Source organism: Triticum aestivum, chromosome 2D (genome assembly GCF_018294505.1).
Source record: "Triticum aestivum cultivar Chinese Spring chromosome 2D, IWGSC CS RefSeq v2.1, whole genome shotgun sequence".
Taxonomy (NCBI): domain Eukaryota; kingdom Viridiplantae; phylum Streptophyta; class Magnoliopsida; order Poales; family Poaceae; genus Triticum; species Triticum aestivum.
In genome coordinates, this window is record NC_057799.1 from 295,768,488 (window position 1) to 295,786,905 (window position 18,418).

At 49.1% G+C, this 18,418-nt stretch overlaps 1 protein-coding gene across 1 annotated transcript; it reads right to left on the bottom strand.

Moving 5' to 3' along the window:
• Positions 1-377: 377 nt before the first annotated feature.
• On the bottom strand, positions 378-9,680 carry LOC123052811 (proline--tRNA ligase, chloroplastic/mitochondrial). Its single transcript, XM_044476156.1, has 11 exons — positions 9,330-9,680; positions 8,826-8,882; positions 2,876-2,986; positions 2,648-2,734; positions 2,461-2,574; positions 2,119-2,325; positions 1,832-1,969; positions 1,415-1,576; positions 1,115-1,314; positions 774-857; positions 378-683 (listed from the first exon to the last, which is right to left on the bottom strand). The coding sequence occupies exons 1-11, from the start codon at positions 9,651-9,653 to the stop codon at positions 542-544; spliced, it is 1,626 nt and encodes a 541-aa protein (XP_044332091.1). The 5' UTR covers positions 9,654-9,680; the 3' UTR covers positions 378-541.
• Between the last annotated feature and the right edge of the window lie 8,738 nt (positions 9,681-18,418).

Below are 18,418 nucleotides of genomic sequence, written 5' to 3' on the forward strand. Positions count from 1 at the left end.
AGTACTTCCACCCTGCGTGGAGTTACTAATACCGGTGTTCACAACTTCCGGCGGCTGCCTTCTACTCCCTCTGTTCACAAGTATAGAACGTTTTCGACTTATCATACAAGTCTGACATATCTTGAAGAATAAAATTTCATTACCATGTGCTCCCTCTATCCCATAATATAAGAGTGTTCTAGAACGGAGGGAATAGTATAAGAAATGGTATCATCTTGATTCTAGTACTATGGTCAACCCATACATAGTTTTCCATTTTATATGAGCTCATTATTACCAACTTTTCTCAAGAGGATATTTATATGCAAAATAAGACAAACTTGACAAAAGGACTTTGTTATACACTGGCATCGTGCTGTCATGACAGAATCAAAATCTTGGGCCGCGTCAAAAAAAATTTTTATATCTTGCGGATTGTGGATTTACACGGGAAAAACCCTTTAAATTCTTCGTTCATGGTCAGTAAAGACCAGAGAAACTGTGGAAAAGAGAAAAGAATCCGTAATAAAAATATTCTGATCTCTGGTTGCACAAAGATGGCCTAATATGACTTTGCAAAAATAGCAACTTCATCGGCTGGATTGCCAGTCATGAAACATTTTTTCGCACCCTCCGGCTGATCAAAGGGAAAGCACCTGATGGTGGCACTGGTCTCTTCTTTCACCTTCAGCTCATCCGCATCGCTGAAGTTTATCACAAATCAATCAAATCGTCAAATAAAAAAACATCGTTGACCCACAAGGATAAAAGCCGTCCATTCAAACACGACCTACCTAGCTGACCATGGACCTCTTGCCCATTTACCCTCGGAAATGACCTCCTTCAGTTCTCCATATGAGTTGACATCAACTATATTACTGCAAGGAGTGAAAAGGTTATTAGTTCTGATAAAAGAAATGTGGATCATGCAATGAAGAGAACCCACAAAAGAATCCATGTGTCCGACGACAGGTACATATAAACCTAACACAGGTACACACTAGAACAGTTATTATCACTATGGGGAAAGGATGGCATAAGAGCACAGAACAAAACGGGCATAAGAAAGTAGCAATAAACACTTCTTGAAGACAAGTTATGAGTTCATAAAAAAAATATTCTGTATCATAAGTACCTATCACGAAATGTGATGGCCTTCTGTAGAAGAGATGCCTGAATTTCCTCTAGACGGCCTTTTATATGATCCACCAATATTGATGGTTCCATAGATATTCCAAACTCCTTTCCTTGCTTTCCAGGGACATCTCGCCTAGAAAGCACAACACTCCTGTTTTTCACATCGCGGGGACCAAGTTCAATCCTTATGGGAACTCCCTGTCAAAACAATGGAAGAAATGTCAAGAAGAAGCCTATGGAAAAGTAGAAGGGGAAAATAACTGAACTGGAATTCCAGTAGAAGTGCAAAAGTGGTTACTTTCATCTCGTAAAAGTTAAACTTCCATCCAGGTGTTCTCAGCTCTGAGTCATCCACTTTGACTCTAATGCCTGCTTCTTTGAGCGTGTTCTGAACCGAAGCTACAGCTTCCATAACAACACCCTTTTCGTCACCCTTTTTCCAAATAGGCACTATTACCACCTGTGTTGAACAAAAAATTCTTACATTCTACTCACAAGTGTATAGTTCAAAATACTGAGGGCAGATAGTACGATGCAAAACTTTGCAGAAAAGGGACATAGCTGGCATTTTCGGCCAAAAAAACTGAGTGTCCCTTTTATCCAAACTTCCACAGGGGTTTTGTAGAGTACAAGACAGATGAAGGAAAAACTTATACAGGTACAAGGGCCTGAGCTTTGTGCGCACAAAGGTGTAAACAAAGCAATGGGATAAGACCTGAATGGGAGCAATCCTTGGTGGAAGCATTAAACCAGCATCATCACCATGGGTCATGATGATCCCACCAACGAACCGAGTGCTAATAGCCCAAGAAGTCTGCCATACGTGCTCAAGTTGACCATTTTCATCCATAAACTGCAGCAGGTGGGGAAAATCAAAATAAACAGTTTGTCTCGAGAGGGTTGCAATAGGTACTTAACTACTTATAATAGCCAAATGACCGAGTACAGGAAGCACACAAGATGCCAAGAAAATGAGACAGGTCAAAGTTGGTAAACAGCAACCTGTGTTTCAAAGGCACGAGAGAAGTTCTGGCCAAGGTTGTGACTAGTTCCAGCTTGTAAGGCCTTCTTGTCACCCATCATAGCTTCTATAGTGTAGGTCCGATCAGCACCAGCAAATGTCTCCACTCTTGATTTCCTGCCTGGAATAACTGGTATTGCAGCTTGCTCATAAGCAAATTTGGTATATACATCAATCATCTGCATCGCCTGCAGAGTATTAAGAAATGGAGCAGATGACAGCGCATTAGAACCTTTCATTGTTCCACATATGTATCATTACATGAACGGCATGGTACTGAACAAGTTCAGGGGCAAAAGGAACTTGCAGAATGATGAACAAACCTCCTTCTCTGCCTCTTCAAGGGTTGCATGAGCTGTATGACCTTCTTGCCATAAAAATTCAAGAGTTCTGATGAATGGCTTAGTCCTCATTTCCCATCTTGTCACATTGGCCCACTAGAATAATAGGAAATAATTAGTACAGTAAATGATAGTGAGCGTGTTGACCCAAGTCTGCCAACGAGGTTACCTGATTAATCATGAGAGGGAGATCACGATAGCTCTGGATCCATTTAGTGAACATGTGATTTACGATGGTTTCACTTGTTGGTCTTACCTACAAAGCCCTCGAGAATGGAAATGCAAAAAAGTGCAGCTTTAGAAGTGACCCACTCACAGAATTAATCACATATTTATAAGAATTGTTCCAAGTGAATATAATGGTTCTTAGCTTCATAAAACTAGAGCAAAGTATTACCACAAGCTTTTCCTCCAGCTCCTTTCCTCCTCCAATGGTAACTACTGCAAGCTCCGGACTAAACCCTTGGACATGACTGGCCTCCTTCTCTATAAACGAGTACGGTATGAACTGGTCCAACAAAGAGGGCAAGGATAAGAAAGTATATCAAGGGTGTTAGAGATATATTTGGGATACTTGTATTTGGTAGTCTAGGATTTGTAATCCGTCTCCTACCTTATCTCCAGGAGAGGCGTCTTGCCCTCCAAGTCTTGTACTCAATATATACTCGCCCTTGAGGCTCAATAATACATCCATCATATTCCGCAACAATCCCTCTCTCTCCCTTCTAACATGGTATCTATCGCAAGTCGATCCTAAACCCTAGCCGCGCCGTCGCTTCCGCTCCGCGCCGCCCCCGGGGCGGTCGGCCTCCATGACCGCCGCCGGGGGCCGCGCCGCCCGTACCTAGGGTTCGTCCGCCGGCCGTGTTGGCCGGCTGCCCTAGAGAGTCTTTTTCCCGAGCCCTTGCTCCGGTTTTTTTTTCGCTCTCTCGCCGGTCGTTTTTTGATCGGCGTTTTTCTTTTTGGTTTTCCGATCTATTCTTGATCGGTTTGCGTCGCCCGCCGCCGCCGTCGATCCCCGTGCGCCTCTACTCCGACCCCGGCGCGACCAGCCGGCCTCTCCTCCGACCCGGCGGCCACGCGCGCCGAGGCGGCCCGTTCGGGCCAGCCGCCGTCCGCGCGTCGGTCCGCCCGTCGCCCTGCGCCGGTCGTCACCGCCCTGTTCCGACCGGGACACCTGCATCGCCGCGACCCGGCGGCCTCGCGCCATGCGTCGGCCAATCATAGCCGACGCTCGCGCGCCGGCCCGCCCATCGATCCACGTCACCCGCCTCCGCCGCGTCTGCACGGCGGCTCGGCGGTCTACCTCGCCGGCCTCGTCCTCGGCTGCATCAGGCTCGTCGGCCGCCTCAACTCGGGCGCCGCTGCTCCGTTGGTCGCTCGGGCCTCGCTGCCCGGGCGTCGGCGCTGCTTTGGCAGCCCGGGTGCCGGTGCAGACGTCCCCCGCCGTCCGTCGTCGCCGGCCTCATCCCGGACTCCGCCGCCACCACTCCTCCACCGAGCGGCGTCCCTGACGTCGCGCGCGATCGGCTTGATCATCCGCTCGCCGCCGCGATCCGCCTCATCTACGCCGCGCGACCGACCTGGCCCGTCGGTTACGCGCGCCTCCGCAGGTCCCGTGAAGATCGTCCCCGAGTTCAGCGCGCCTCTCCACCGATCGAGCATCGGGCTGCCGCTGCGTCGCCCCGTCGGGCCGCAGCGCCGCCGCCCCGTGGTTCTCCTCGCGGCTGCATCGACTCGTGCGTCGCCGCTGCGTCGCCCCTTCGGGCCGTAGTGACGCGATACGCGGTCCCCGCCGCCGCCCCGAGGCCGTCCCCGCGGTTGCACCGACTCGCGAACCGCCGTTGTGTCGCCCCTTCGGGCCGCAGCGTCGCGGCTCGCGGTCCCCGCCGCCGCCCAGAGGTCTTCCCGCCGTCGCCCCGACCCGCCTGCCGCCGCTGCGTTGCCCCTTCGGGCCGTAGCGCCGCGGCCCGCGGTCCGCTCCGCCGTCACCGCGCGTCGACCTCCCGTGGTATGCGCCGCGCCGTCTCCCTTGGCGCGGGAACGCCACCGTCCGCACCGGTCTTCGTCACGCTGTCAGGGTTCTTCGCCTACTTCGAGCACCGCCGCCGCACTCCTAACCTAGCCGCCGCCGCTCTTCTTTGGCCGCCGCCGCGGCTACCTCCTTAGCTGCCGCCGCCGTCCGTCCACCCCACTTCGTCTTCGTCCAGCACCAGCTCGTCGCCAGCGTCGCCGTCATCTACCCCGACCGCTTTATCTACTCCGACAACCGCGGGCGACATTGGCCCCGCGCCGATTGGCGCCGCAACCGTCGTCGAGTCCTTCTCTGCTGGCCTCTCCGACCTCTTCGACATGGCGTACAGCTCGTGCAGGTCCCAGTCTACGCATGCCCGGTGCTGGCAACACCGCCGCGTGCCTTCGTCCACGACGTGTCCCCGGGCCTGGCAAGCCTGGTGCGACGCTTCGTCAACTTCGTCTTCGACCGTCTACGCATGCCCGGTGCTGGCAACACCGACGCGTGCCTTCGTCTACGATGTGTCCCCGGGGTTGGCAAACCCGGCGCGACGCGTCGTCAACACCATTCTCCTTCCTGGCGCATCACTTCTTCGACACCACTGCGCCCATGACTAACTCGGCGCCTCCTTGCGCCTGCGGCTCCACGGCGACTCCCTCGACACCGGCTACCCCGACTCGACATCGACCACGGCGTTCTTCGCACGGCTACCTCGACCACGACTACACCACCCTACGCTCTCGGCTACATTGACATCGGCACAAAGGGCTATCATCCGCTTGAGCAACTCGTCGGCTTCCTCCACAGTCAACGCGTCCGCGACGCGACACCGTCCACGACGCTCCCGCTAGGACTGCGGGGGGATGTCAGTCCGTCGGCTGCTATTCTCTCCAGTCTGACCGTCCGCGACGCTCCTGTTGTTCGCAACGCTACCGCTACGACTGCGGGGGGATGTTAGAGATATATTTGGGATACTTGTATTTGGTAGTCTAGGATTTGTAATCCGTCTCCTACCTTATCTCCAAGAGAGGCGTCTTGCCCTCCAAGTCTTGTACTCAATATATACTCGCCCTCGAGGCTCAATAATACATCCATCATATTCCACAACAATCCCTCTCTCTCCCTTCTAACAAAGGGGAATGCCAAGAAAACAGTCTCATTCAGATAAAACATGAGCTAAGCTATGTGTGAAGAAACAGTCGCCAATTACAGCAATAATTTGATAAAATAGACTAGCTAATTAGCTATAAAAAAGATACTCCTTCCATTCCAGAATATAAGGTGTATTGGTTCCGTGCAAGTCAAACTTATGTATGTTTGACCAAGGTTATAGAATAAAATATCAACATCTAGAATACAAATTAAATAAAATATGAAAATATTTTTCATGATGGATCTAATGATACAAATTGGTACTGCAGATGTTGATACTTTTTTTCTAAAAGCTTGGTAAAACAAGCACGTGTTTGACTTGTATAAAAACTAATACACCTTTGTTAGGAGCCCCTCCTAACTTGTACTCGTACATGTACAGGGCATGGCCTCTTGGGCCAGCTCATGGGCTTGCCCCGCTCCTGACCCACTGCCGCATCTACAAGTACACAGGAGAAGGCTACGAACGGGGTATGCAGTGGATCACGGCAAACAGCACACGGCGGCTCGGCTCTCTTCTTCCTCTCGTTCCCCTTCCTCTGTTCTTCCTTACCCAACTATCAATTAGTGTGTAATCGATACTCTGCACTCGGATCAATGGTGCTTGTGAGCAATTGAGTGGTAGTGTGATCGGGTCCCTAACATCTGGTATTCAGAGCCAGTAAATATTCCCACAAAAAAAAATTCACCCACCACCACCTCCCCCGATTCCCCAATTTCCACCGGCGACAGCACCATGTCCGATCCAGAGCAGGCTCCTTGTTCCCTCATCTATCCACCGGAGTGGGACGCCGTGACCGCAGATGAGCAGATGCTGTGGTTTCTCGCGCAGCTATCAGCGCAACTGGATAGCATCAGGTCTGAGTTCGCGGCTACCTCGCGAGTCGATCCGGCTGCCTCACCTGCTACTACTACCGCTACATCAACAACTGCTCTGGCCGTGCTCCACACCAACCACGACACCACCTGCCGTGCCGCTGTTTCAGGCACGGACGAGTCTGCAATTGTGGCAGCCTCTGCCGAAGTCGCTCCCGAGCTTGCCGTCCTCCCCGGCGTCTTCTCCTCAACCATCAAGGTCCAGGAGGTCCTCCAGATTACCCACCATGCGTCCCTTGACTGCATCACCACGACGCCCATGACCTGTTCGACAGAGTGCCCGAACCGAGTCACTGTCACATCGTCGCTCACATTACCAGTCATGACGGCATCACTACTCCCAGCAACCACAGTTGTGCTCGTCACCAACCTCAGTCACCCTGCTAGCAACGGTGATTCTAACCTGTGGGCGCCCCTAGCCATGGAAGATAAGCTCCTGACCCCTCCATCTTCTCCTATGTTTTCAGCTATCTATTCAATGCAGCCGTTCCTGAACCATGACCTGGACGTCTCGTTGCCCACAAGGCACCTAGGACTTTTGATACGGCCGACACCATGGCCATCGTTTCTGGCAGATCATTTTGCAGAGGGGAATGAGATTCGACCAACTCCATGGCCGTCATTTCAAATCGGTGTGCCGTCAGAGGACAAGGATGATTCATGTTTTTGTAAGCAGTTATTTCATGAAGGTAAAAAGTGGCTTTCAGAACTATGTGCTTGCTCTATTACTACCTCCTCAAGTGCAGCATTCCAATCTACCTATCACGACTGCACATCTATTTCTGAGCATGCAGAAAATGGCTGCTGTAAGCACTGAACATTCAAGCAAAAAAATTCTTCAGTTAATGCAATTTGGGCCATATGAATTATTTGGTAGTGTATCATTCTCCTTTGGGCATAAACAAATGTTTCGCTGGACTCCAGATACTTCAGCTAGTGGTGACCACCCTGAGCAATTGTGGGATCCCGGAGGCCTTGCGAGCTATATATGCAGTACATGTGCATTGACTTCCCTGATGCATTACTTGTTTGAAGTCTGGCTTGCATATGCGACTCCTATATGCATCTAGTTGAGAATGGAGAAGCCAATGGGCAGCGGCGAACTAAATCAGTGGATGACCATCCATTTCATGCATGGAACGTTGGAGCTTGATTGCAGACTTGACAAGCTCATAGCACTACGGGGGTTCTTGCTGCCATTCTATTGCCAGTCATGCAAGTCTACGAGGAGCGGAAAATCTGTGTGTGGGCCACACCTGATGATCTAGGGAGCTCCACAGTCGTCCAGGAAGGCTATGGGACTTCAGCTTCCAATCAAGACACTTTTCAAGGAGGGAGGGGTTTCATCACCAGTGTCGCTGTCGTCGTCGTGCAGGGCTCCATCGACCACAAGTACTACCTCAACTTCGATCAAGACTATGTTGGCAACGACCACTTCCGCGGCGCCTCTTGGGATGGAGTCACCATCGGCCACGGCTACCACAACTTTGTCGTTCAAGTCAACCCCGACTTCGACTACCATCAGGACTTCGAGCTAGTCAAGGAACACCGAGTGCAATGGGATCCCGGCGGTTCTCGGTGGCGTCGGCTTGGGTCAAGCCGCATTTCAAGGAGGGGGGGATGTTAGGAGCCCCTCCTAACTTGTACTCGTACTGTCGTACATGTACAGGGCCTGGCCTCTTGGGCCAGTTCATGGGCTTGCCCCGCTCCTGAACCACTGCTGCATCTACAAGTACACAGGAGAAGGCTATGAACTGGGTATCCAGTGGATCACGGCAAACAGCACCCGGCGGCTTGGCTCTTTTCTTCCTCTTGTTCCCCTTCCTCTGTTCTTCCTTACCCAACTATCAATTAGTGTGTAATCGATACTCTGTACTCGAGTCAATGGTGCTTGTGAGCAATTGAGTGGTAGTGTGATCGGGTCCCTAACATCCTTATATTTTGGAATGGAGGGAGTACATATAGGACGTAAGTATCTGGAACACGTGCATACGTTCGTACTATGTTTCAAATGATATTTCTTTTTTCACTTTGTTATGCCTGCTTTACATCCAAAACAAGTTAATAGCTAGCACCTGCATATCAGGTATGAAGATCATAGCTCAGCAATAGATAAGCCAAGACATAAACTGATATTTTTACAAAAGGATTATATTTCATCGTGTGGCGCTATTAAATGACATACCGACATGCATCGAATTAGAGCAAAGAACGGCAGAAACAAACTAACATCTTGATCGATCAAGACTCTGGCTTCGGCACTACAGAAAAAATAGCGCAGCCAAATGAAACATGGTATGCGTACCTGAGGGAAGTACATGTTGCTGTGCCCCGTCTCCTTGAACTTTACATTCAAATAATCCTACAACAACAACAAAAATAAAAAATATTCAAACTCTGTACTAAAGACACTTCCTGCTATGAAGTACTCCACTTCCAATCCCATGCAAGGATTACAAGTTTATACTAAGGACGCGCTAAAATTGACAGCACTTTATGAATATTCCTCGAATGCATAAGCAACGGTAAAATGGTAAGAGTGGCACGCCAGGAAGTGAGAACTAGAGGTATAAGACTGAGAGGCGAGGCCAAGATACCGTTATGGTTGCTACTTGCTACAATTCGCACATACACAACACTAAATAAGTTCATACAGTTCACAGTGTATGCAAGCATCGCCTCACAGTAGCACCAGGTAACTACCATTCTTGTTTACACCAACAATGTCAAAGTCTGCCCAACAAGCACGGGCATTAAGGCGCGTTGAAGCGAGCACGCGGTAAGGAGGACTATACTCTGGAGCACCGACCTGTATGGCCTCCCAGATGGCGTAGCCGTAGGGGCGGATGACCATGGTGCCCCGCACGGGCCCGTAGTCCGCGAGCTCGGCGGCAGCGATCACGTCCGTGTACCAGGCGTTGAAGTCCGTCGACCGCGGCGTCACCTGCCCCTCCCTGTCGCCGCCGCGTGTCTCCATCTTAACGGGCGCTGCCGAGGAAGCACCCGCGGTTGTAGCGGCAGGGAATAGCCTCGCCGGAGACGTGTGGAGGCAGCGGCCCCGGTGGCGGAGCAGGGCCGCCGGTCTGGCCGCCGCCGGCACGAGTAGCGAGGGGAGGCGCAGCAGCGAGGCCATCAGAGGGGATGATTAGTTGGATTGGGGGTGTGCTGCCCGAATGTTTCTGCTATACCCGGACAGGCTGGGCTCTTATTGGGCTTTCTAGGTTGGGCGACGCTTTGGCGCCGGCCGGCCGGCCCAACTGTTGGCTTGCTTCACGAGTGGGAGTGGCAAAAATCAATGTGGATGGTGTAGTTTTGCGCAACAGATGCGGTGGGGGCAAATTTGACAAATTTGACCTATAAACGAAATCAAATCACAGAATGAACTATCCGTGAAACTATTTCACGCGGCTGACCTTTTTGTGTGACGCCCAACACGAAGGCGCCACACTACACTGTGCAACGCCTCACAGATAGGCGCTACACGGCCAGCGTCGCACCCGTGCGATCAGAAAATTACTAAGTCAGTGTGCAGCGCCTGAGAGCTAGACGCCACACTATACAGTGTAGCGCCTAGCTCCTAGGCGTTGCACTAGTGCAGCGCCTAGCTCCCAGGCGTTGCACTAGTGCAGCGCCTGAGAGCTAGGCGCCACGGGTCAGCCGTGTGAAATAGTTTCACGGACAGTTCATTCTGTGATTTGATTTCGTCTATAAGTCAAATTTGTCAAATTTGCCCGCGGTGGGACAGTCTCTTGCTCTTTGCGAGACCACACACGGCTATATTTGGGATCCTCGGCGGTTGTGTATCGGGTTATCACTGATTCCATCATCTTAGAAATTTTTGCATGTAGAAAGGCTCTAGCCCTAGCAGAGGACCTTCAGATGACAAATCTTATAGTTGCATCGGATTGTCAAGGTGTGATAAATGATATCCATCAGGGGACAGGCGGTCCACACTCGGCCATTATACATGAAATAACGAGCCGTAGAGACAGTTTTACTTCGGTCTCTTTTCTTCATGAGCGTAGAAACCACAATTTTGAGGTTCATGTTCTCGTCAAGTTTGCTTGTAATCTATGATTAGGACGTCATATTTGGTTGGGCATTCCACATGACCAACGTCTTGTACCTATGAAAATTGTTTAATTAATAAAGTGACGAGATTCCTCAAAAAAAAAGATTGCACGGAGCTCAGATAGACGCAGACTGCCCCACAAAGGGAGAGAGAGAGAGAGACGCAGAATAGGTCGTTCGCTGCCATCTTCCCCTTTCCTTCACGCGCGCACAAAAGAAGAGGATCTCCGCACTCACCCGCCGCCTTATTTGTCGGCCAACCAGCGCCGCCCATGCTCGCCCTCGACCGCCTGCGCTCGTCGTCTCCCGTCGTCATTGAGGAACACACATTCGTTAGTCACGAAGAAACATGACCATCATTGTAGTAGCGATTTTCGTTGTCGGTCGTAGCAAAAGAAGGCGATGGTTGCAGATCTCCACGCTCGCCGGCCGCCTCATGCCCGCCCTTGGCCGCTCTACGCTCGCATGCGCTTGCCGATCAACCTGCGCCGCCCATACTCCCCCTCGGACGCATGCAATTGTCATCTCTCATCGCCACTGAGGAACACATTTTCATTAGTCGCGAAGAAACATGGTCGTTGTCGTAGTAATGATTTTCATTGCCGGACGTAGCAAGCGGAGACGACAATTGCATCAAAAAATGTCATCGTCATCATTGAGGTTGTAGCTTACCGTGCAGGTCAAAACATTTGCGTCACTGGTTGTAGCAAACAACCTCATCGGTTCCAGGAAAAAATTGGCACCATGGTTCCAGCACTTTTTTGTTGGTTGCAGCACCCCGTCGTAGCACGGTCGTCGCCAGTTGTAGCAGCGGCAGTCACCGGTTCCATCAAAATTGCATCGCCATTGCAGCAAAGCAACATCGACATCACGACTGTCGGCCTCATGTTCCAGCAAATCCGTGCATGGTTGCAGCAAAAAAAAGTCACCGGTAGTAGCTTTCGCCATTGCCGGTTGCAGAACCCATAGTCGTCGGTTCCAGCAAATGTTCAGCTCGTGGTCGCCGCCATCGCAGCTTCTCTGCCATCACCGGTAATAGCACCGCGGCAGTGCGCAACACCGATGGTCGTCTTTTCTCAGCCGCTGATGAATCGTTGTGAAAGTAACTTAGCGAGATCCTCGTGTGTCCTTAAGAACGTTTTAGTCACTATAAGAAGCACAAATGGCTTGTCCTTAGCATCAATAAGGATTGGGCCACTTGCTGCACTTTATTAATTTTGTTACTTGTTACCTTATTACTATTTATCTTGCTATCAAACTATCTTTATATCATTTGCACTGAAACCTTATTGAAAACGCTTGTCAATTATTTCTGCTCCTCGATGGTTTGGCACTCTTATTTCTCGAAAGGACTAAATTGACCCCCTATTCTTGTGGGTCATCAAGACTGTTTTCTAGCGCCGTCGTCGGGAGTGTAGCGTTCTTGGTAAGGACAACTTTTACCATATGTGTTGTATGTTGTTTATGTTTACTACTATGGGAGAGAATCCTTTAAGAGGCTTGTTTGGGATGACTTCTCCATGTTGATGGTGTCCTGGACTAGGGGGTACTCACCACGTCGTCTCTCGAATAGGTGGATCAGACCGAGGACCCCCATGGCGGTTCACTCATGGGCCACTTCGGGCAGCCATGACGCATACAAGGAGGATTCCATAAGACTTGGTGATCAAGACTCCTGTCCATCGATGTAGCCGACAAGGACTCTTGTTATCCTAGGCCTCCGGTACATTATATAAGCCGAGGCTGGGCTAGTCGATAGATATAGGCTAGATCATTAGAATCATACACAACATACGATCTTGAGGTAGATCAACTCTGTACTCGATACATCATCAATATAAACAAGAGCAGGACGTAGGGTTTTACCTCCATCAAGAGGGCCTGAACCTGGGTAAACACCGTCTCCTTCGTGATGTAGGGTGGAACCCTATACGGCCGATCTTTCACGAAAGGAGCGGATCCCAACTAAGAACACGAAGAACACCAGGGGAAACACAAGAGAACACTCAAACCAACGAGATTAGGTCACACATATGCTAGATCCTCGAAACACGAGAGGAGATACAAGATCCACGATCAACAAAGGACGATACATAGGGTAACCGGTTCTTCTCCGTGAGGAGGTCTTGATGGGGCCACCCAAGAGGGGGTCTTGAATCCAACGTGGATCTTCTCCGTAGAGGGGCCGCGGTCTCTCTCAAGGAGCAGATCCGTATGGATGAGCAAAGCTCTACCTCACATATGAGCTAAACCAATGCTAACCCTAACTAGGAGGAGGAGGGGGTCTATATATAGTGTTAGCCCACGAAGGGGTAAGTGAGAGGGGGGATACGTGGGCTCTTGGCCCGTTCTCTGCGCACAGGCAGGTGCCGGATGTCCGGGCTGGGGGCCGGATGTCCGGCAGCTCACGACGAGCCGGATGTCCGGGCCTCTGGCCGGATGTCCAGGCTGGAGTTGCCCGATTCTTCTGCTCTCTGGTTAGTGTGCGCCGGATTTCCGGGCGAAGGGGCCGGATGTCCGGGGCTTCAGGAGGAGCCGGATGTCCGGGCTGTCGAGGTCGCTTCCGGAGCTCTCTGGATAGGAAGGGGGCGGATTTCCGGGAGTCGGGCCGGATGTCCGGGCTGGGGCCGGATGTCCGGCTGCTGTAGCAGATGGCTCTTCTTCCTTCTCCTTCCTTCGCTCCCGCACACACTTGGCCTTGGTCCTTGGGCTCTCCATGGTCTACCCGGGTGTACCTGAGTATGCACAAGGTCCGCGCTTGAAGTAGCATCCATGTCTTACATGCGGAAAGGGAAGATTCAGAAAGGAGCGAGTTCACCTTAGGTCCAATGGCGTATGCTCGAGTGTACATGGGGATGATCGTAGGATGCTCCGCATCATCTCCCCTCCCTTGGGAAAGATCCGACCTCGGATCGAAAACCTCATCACCATGGAAACGGTTGTCGTGGACGGACTTGTAGTTGGACGAAGTGGAAGACATGGCGCAATGAAAGTACTCCAAGGTGTGTGCGGAGTGGTACACATGCAAAAAGAGCAAACACAAACGACACTTGGAAATACAATGGTTAGCGCACACAAGGTGTCCATCATGTAAGAATGAGTCCGTGCGGAAAGATTGTTTGTAACAAGGCACATGATGCTTAGCCAAATGATCTAATATGATATGTAAATCATTCATGGTTGCAAAAGCATTTGATGCGTGCACAAAGGTGTGGTAATTGTCACGGTGCACAAAGCGGATTCTACCATTGTGCAAAATGATGTCATAGTATGATGGTTTATCAAGAGCATGAACATGGCAATGGATGCTCAATATGATTATGTTATCATGCAATTGATGGTAGGCAATATGATCATGATGTATGAAGATGCCATCAAGAAATATCACAACAAATTTTCTTAGGAAGTGCATAAGCTCATATATCATGGATGAGATAGAAATGGAAGATGCAACAAGGCAATCATAATGTGAGTCAGTCCATGCATAAGATGCAAATTTGTCATGGGTGGTGTTGTACCATAGCTCGATGTCGTGGTAGTAGTGTTGGTCCGGTGGTGCATCCACTAAGTCCGAGCACTCCTCAACTTGAAGGTCCGTAGGGACCATCTCCAATGTCGGTCCTCCATCCAATAGATGTAGCATGTAGACAACAAGAAAGAGGCAACAATGAAAGAATGACCCATCCAATATGCATATGTGAAGATGGCTCAAAGGGAAGGAGTTCACCTTTATGAGGATGTCGAATGTTGGTGTTGCGCATCATGTACACCTTCACATTCCCAATATGTCTCGTGATGGAAATGCCTTGAGAATCCTTCAAAATGAAAGAACATGACAAACACTCAGAAAAACAAATGAGGTTAGTGCAAATGTAACACCTATCATTCAAGTGGTAAGATACCCAACAAGTGTTCTCATCATTCTTATCATAATAAAGGACAAGGTGTGGTATGGTATGAAAGCATATGATGCAACTACAACCAAAGATAATAGGCACAAGTAAGCAAGCATGCTTCACAAGTAATATGTCCAAGTCTCCACGATCAATAAGCACAGCAAGTTGGCACTCAATATAAGGTGATATGAGAGATGCAACTAAGGGCGACAAGTGACAATGATCAGCATAAATCATGTGAAAGTCATGAACATATATGTCATCAACCCAAGAAAGCGAGTAATAGTGGAACATGGGTGATGCGACAAAGCAAGCAATCATAGTGATTAAGTCAAGCAAGCTAGTAGTGCAAAGATGCAACGTACTAGAAGGAATCATGGCAAGCATGTCATGTGTGCAAATGGTGGGCATGAATAATGCACAAGACATATCACAAGCATGAAAGCAAGATATGAGTAAAATATCATCAATGTATTGGCGAGAGGCCATATGTAAATAGCAATGGGACATCATGACTCTCCCAACACAAGAATCAACAATAGCATGTGGCACATGGTAAACATGGCAATAACAACAAGGATCTCCACCAAGCATGCAAATACACATAGAAGTAGCATAATGGTGTATCATGGGTAAATGCAAGCAAGGGTCACAATTGCATGGCAAAGGCATAGAAGCAAGCATAACATGCAAAGTGAACAAGATACAAAGGGCATAAAGTAATAAGTGATATATAGCCCGTAGCCTTGTGAGAGCCAAGTAGAAGAGATGCGTGTAGTCGTTGCGCGAAGAGAATGGTAGGAAGGACAATCCATGGGATCCCAAATCGCCGTTTCTCTCAAGAGCTTGTTTCGTCAACTCTTGGGATTGAGAAGTTGACGAATATACGTGAGTACCTACACAAAACAAAGACAAAGGGAAAATTGTGTGTGCGTGGTATATGTACACATCATCCATCATGATGCATACGTGCATGTGTTGGTTAGCACAAAATATCCAATGCTCAAATAAATGAGATGCGTGATATAGAAACATGTCATCCATCATGAGAGGTTTGTTATTATGTATAGCATAATGGAGACTCAAATTGTGTAATGCATCACTAGTGATAGCTAGAGCATTGTTATGAATGGTATGCGTATGGTGCAAGCAATTATGGGAATCATGCAAATTATGGAATGCATCAAGATCTCCTAATATGTATGAGGAAACTATGGGGGTCTCCTCATGAGTATTAGTGGAAACATCACATGGAGAATATTGACAACATCCAAAACAAAGCATATTTGGAACAATGTGATCATGGCATGGCATAGTAGATGAATTGCGCAAATCATGTAAAGGAAGCATAGCAATATCATCGCATGAAAAACAAAAGCCAATGACCATAATCTTGTCATCTATGCCATAAGTGCAAATGGGATATATTTTAATGGGGCACGCATAGTTTCTATGTTGAGATTAAAATGAAGCAATATGGGAGATCTCACTCATACCATATGACAAGTTCAATGGACTTTCAAACATGAAGTGACCAATAGAATTTTCACATGATATCCTATGGAGCATAGCATCACAACTAGGCAACTCAACATGCTCATCATCATATTCATCATAAATTGGTAAGTCATGACATGAAGAAGTCGCACTAGCATGAAGCATGGGAATAGGTGGATCAACATCATGCAAGCAATCATTGGTAAGATAGTCCACTAGTGGGACAAGTGAAGTACCATCACCTAGGTTACCTTTGGAGCATCGCTCATGTGTTGTAGGTGAGGTGTCGAAGACCAAGTCATGGCCATCTTCGTCTTGATGGAACCATGTGGGGGGTGCGTCATCTTCCACCGTGGCCATCGTTGTCTCCATTGGAGGTATGGACTCGTCGAGGATAGGCATGTCGTCATGTAGGAGACCTAGCACCAAAGAAAACACACTCGGAGTAGAGGTTAAGTTGTTATAAATCATAGTGGCCTCATGTGCCCTCTCAACTACCTCACTCACTAAGTGTTGTGGCTCACTCACTCCCTCTTGGATGCTCTCACTCGTATGGTTGGTGGAGTCACTCAAATGACTCTCAACCTCACATAGGATGTGTGGCATGCTCTCATGTGTGGGGCTAGTGGTGGTCACACTCATCCTCTCATAAGAAATGCTCTCAATGTCACATATGGTGGAGTCACTCATATCATTCATGGTGGGGTGGCTCTCCTCACATGGAAATTGGGGCATCTCTTCATATTTGGGTGTCGGAGAGATGTTGGTGCAAATTTCTCCATGCTCAACTCCTACCGCCGCCTTGGTTGAAGGGATAGTCCCATGCTCAACCTTCTCGTCGCCGTCTTGTTGTTGGAGGCCCATATGATGTGGCGCCTCGTAGCTCGTCTCCATGACCGAAGGGAATTTCCCATGCTCGGCCTTCTTCCTTGAGGGGCTTCCAAAGATGGAAGTGTCGCCCTCGCTCGTAGGTGGTCGCCTCGTTGTTGAAGATGTTGATGTAGGCAAACTCACGGGAAGTAGGCGAAGATGCCGTGTGTCCAAAGGCGAAGATGCCTTGATAGCACTTGGCGAAGATGCCGAAGTGGTGCTGGTAGTAGCCGTAGCGTCCTCTTGGTAGTGCTTGTCTCGCGGTCTTCTCATGTGCTCTTGAAGTTTGGCCGTAGCTTGATGTAGAGCTTGTTGGGACTTGTAGGTAGGAACATCTCGAGCATCTTCATGTTGATGGTGTCGTTGTCGTACTTGAGCTCGATGGCATTCGTCATCGCGCACATGTTGCTTGGAGGTGACTTGCTCTTCATAACGATGTTGATCACGAACATGATGGTGGTCGCCATGGAGATGTGGACGTGGACGACTTGCGCTTGCACCATTTTTGTGCTCCGAAGACTTGTGACTTGAACGTCGCCGCCTTGAGGATGATGAAGGGGAAGAACGGTTGATCAACAAGGTTCGAATCTCCTCCATCCTTGCATCTTCCTCCTCCTCTTGTGCGGAAATCTTGATGTCGAAGTAGTCTCTTGTATGTGCTTCGGAGTGTCGTATGTCGATGGCGAGGTTGTCGATGCGCTCTCTCAATCTTGATTGTGCGCCTTGCATTTGTCATTGTAGATCGAAGATGGACGCTTTGGTGATGTAGTTGTTCACGCCGTCGTTGTTGTCGAAGACCAGAGATGAAATGCCTTGCCTATCCATCACAAGACTCGATCAAATATGAGTGGGAGAAAGAGAAGAACTATACCAAATGTACCTTGACCGATGTTGAAAATGGATCAATGATCACTCAATGATGTAACAAGGAAATAACACAATTGGTACCGATCTTGTCAATTTCTCTCACCTACACAAGTAAGGCTTATGGTGGAGCTCGGTGAGGATAGTGGCACAAAAATTTGATGCAAAATATTAGCAAGAGTCAATAATGCTGAAATATATTCACAAATTCGCAAGTGAAACAAGTAGACCAATAGCAATATGTGGCACACGGAAACACACACACACGGATAGATAAATGGGTTCGTGTAACCAAGGAATGAGCACAAAATGTGGAGTCCACGAAAAACGCTCGTGTTGCACACCTCAAGAGAGACGCTAGCACGATTGCTCAATAGGCGGATACGACACTTGTGCACAACCTATAAGATGCAAAATGGATAAACTTTCTAATCCAAGTATGCTATGTATGTATGGTTCCCGATGTTTCTCTCAAGATGATCCAAGATGATCGGATATGACAATCTTATGCAATGTGGTATGATGCCATGGCACTTGCTTACAAGCTCTTTGTTCACTCTTTTTCTTTGCTTAAAAGCTTATTCTTTCTTTTTTTGTATGGCCACTTTGCGAAATGCACAAACCAAGATAGCAATTGTGTATATGCGGGAACAATCTTGTGACACAAGATATGATATGATGATACTGTAACGCCCCAAGA

Coding starts and splice junctions, on each gene's coding strand:
- LOC123052811 (XM_044476156.1), bottom strand. CDS start 9,653: ATGGCCTCGCTGCTGCGCCTCCCCTCGCTACTCGTGCCGGCGGCGGCC. Junction 1,577..1,831: donor CAAGGATTGCTCCCATTCAG/GTCTTATCCCAT, acceptor TGTTCAACACAG/GTGGTAATAGTGCCTATTTG. Junction 684..773: donor AGAGGTCCATGGTCAGCTAG/GTAGGTCGTGTT, acceptor GATAAACTTCAG/CGATGCGGATGAGCTGAAGG.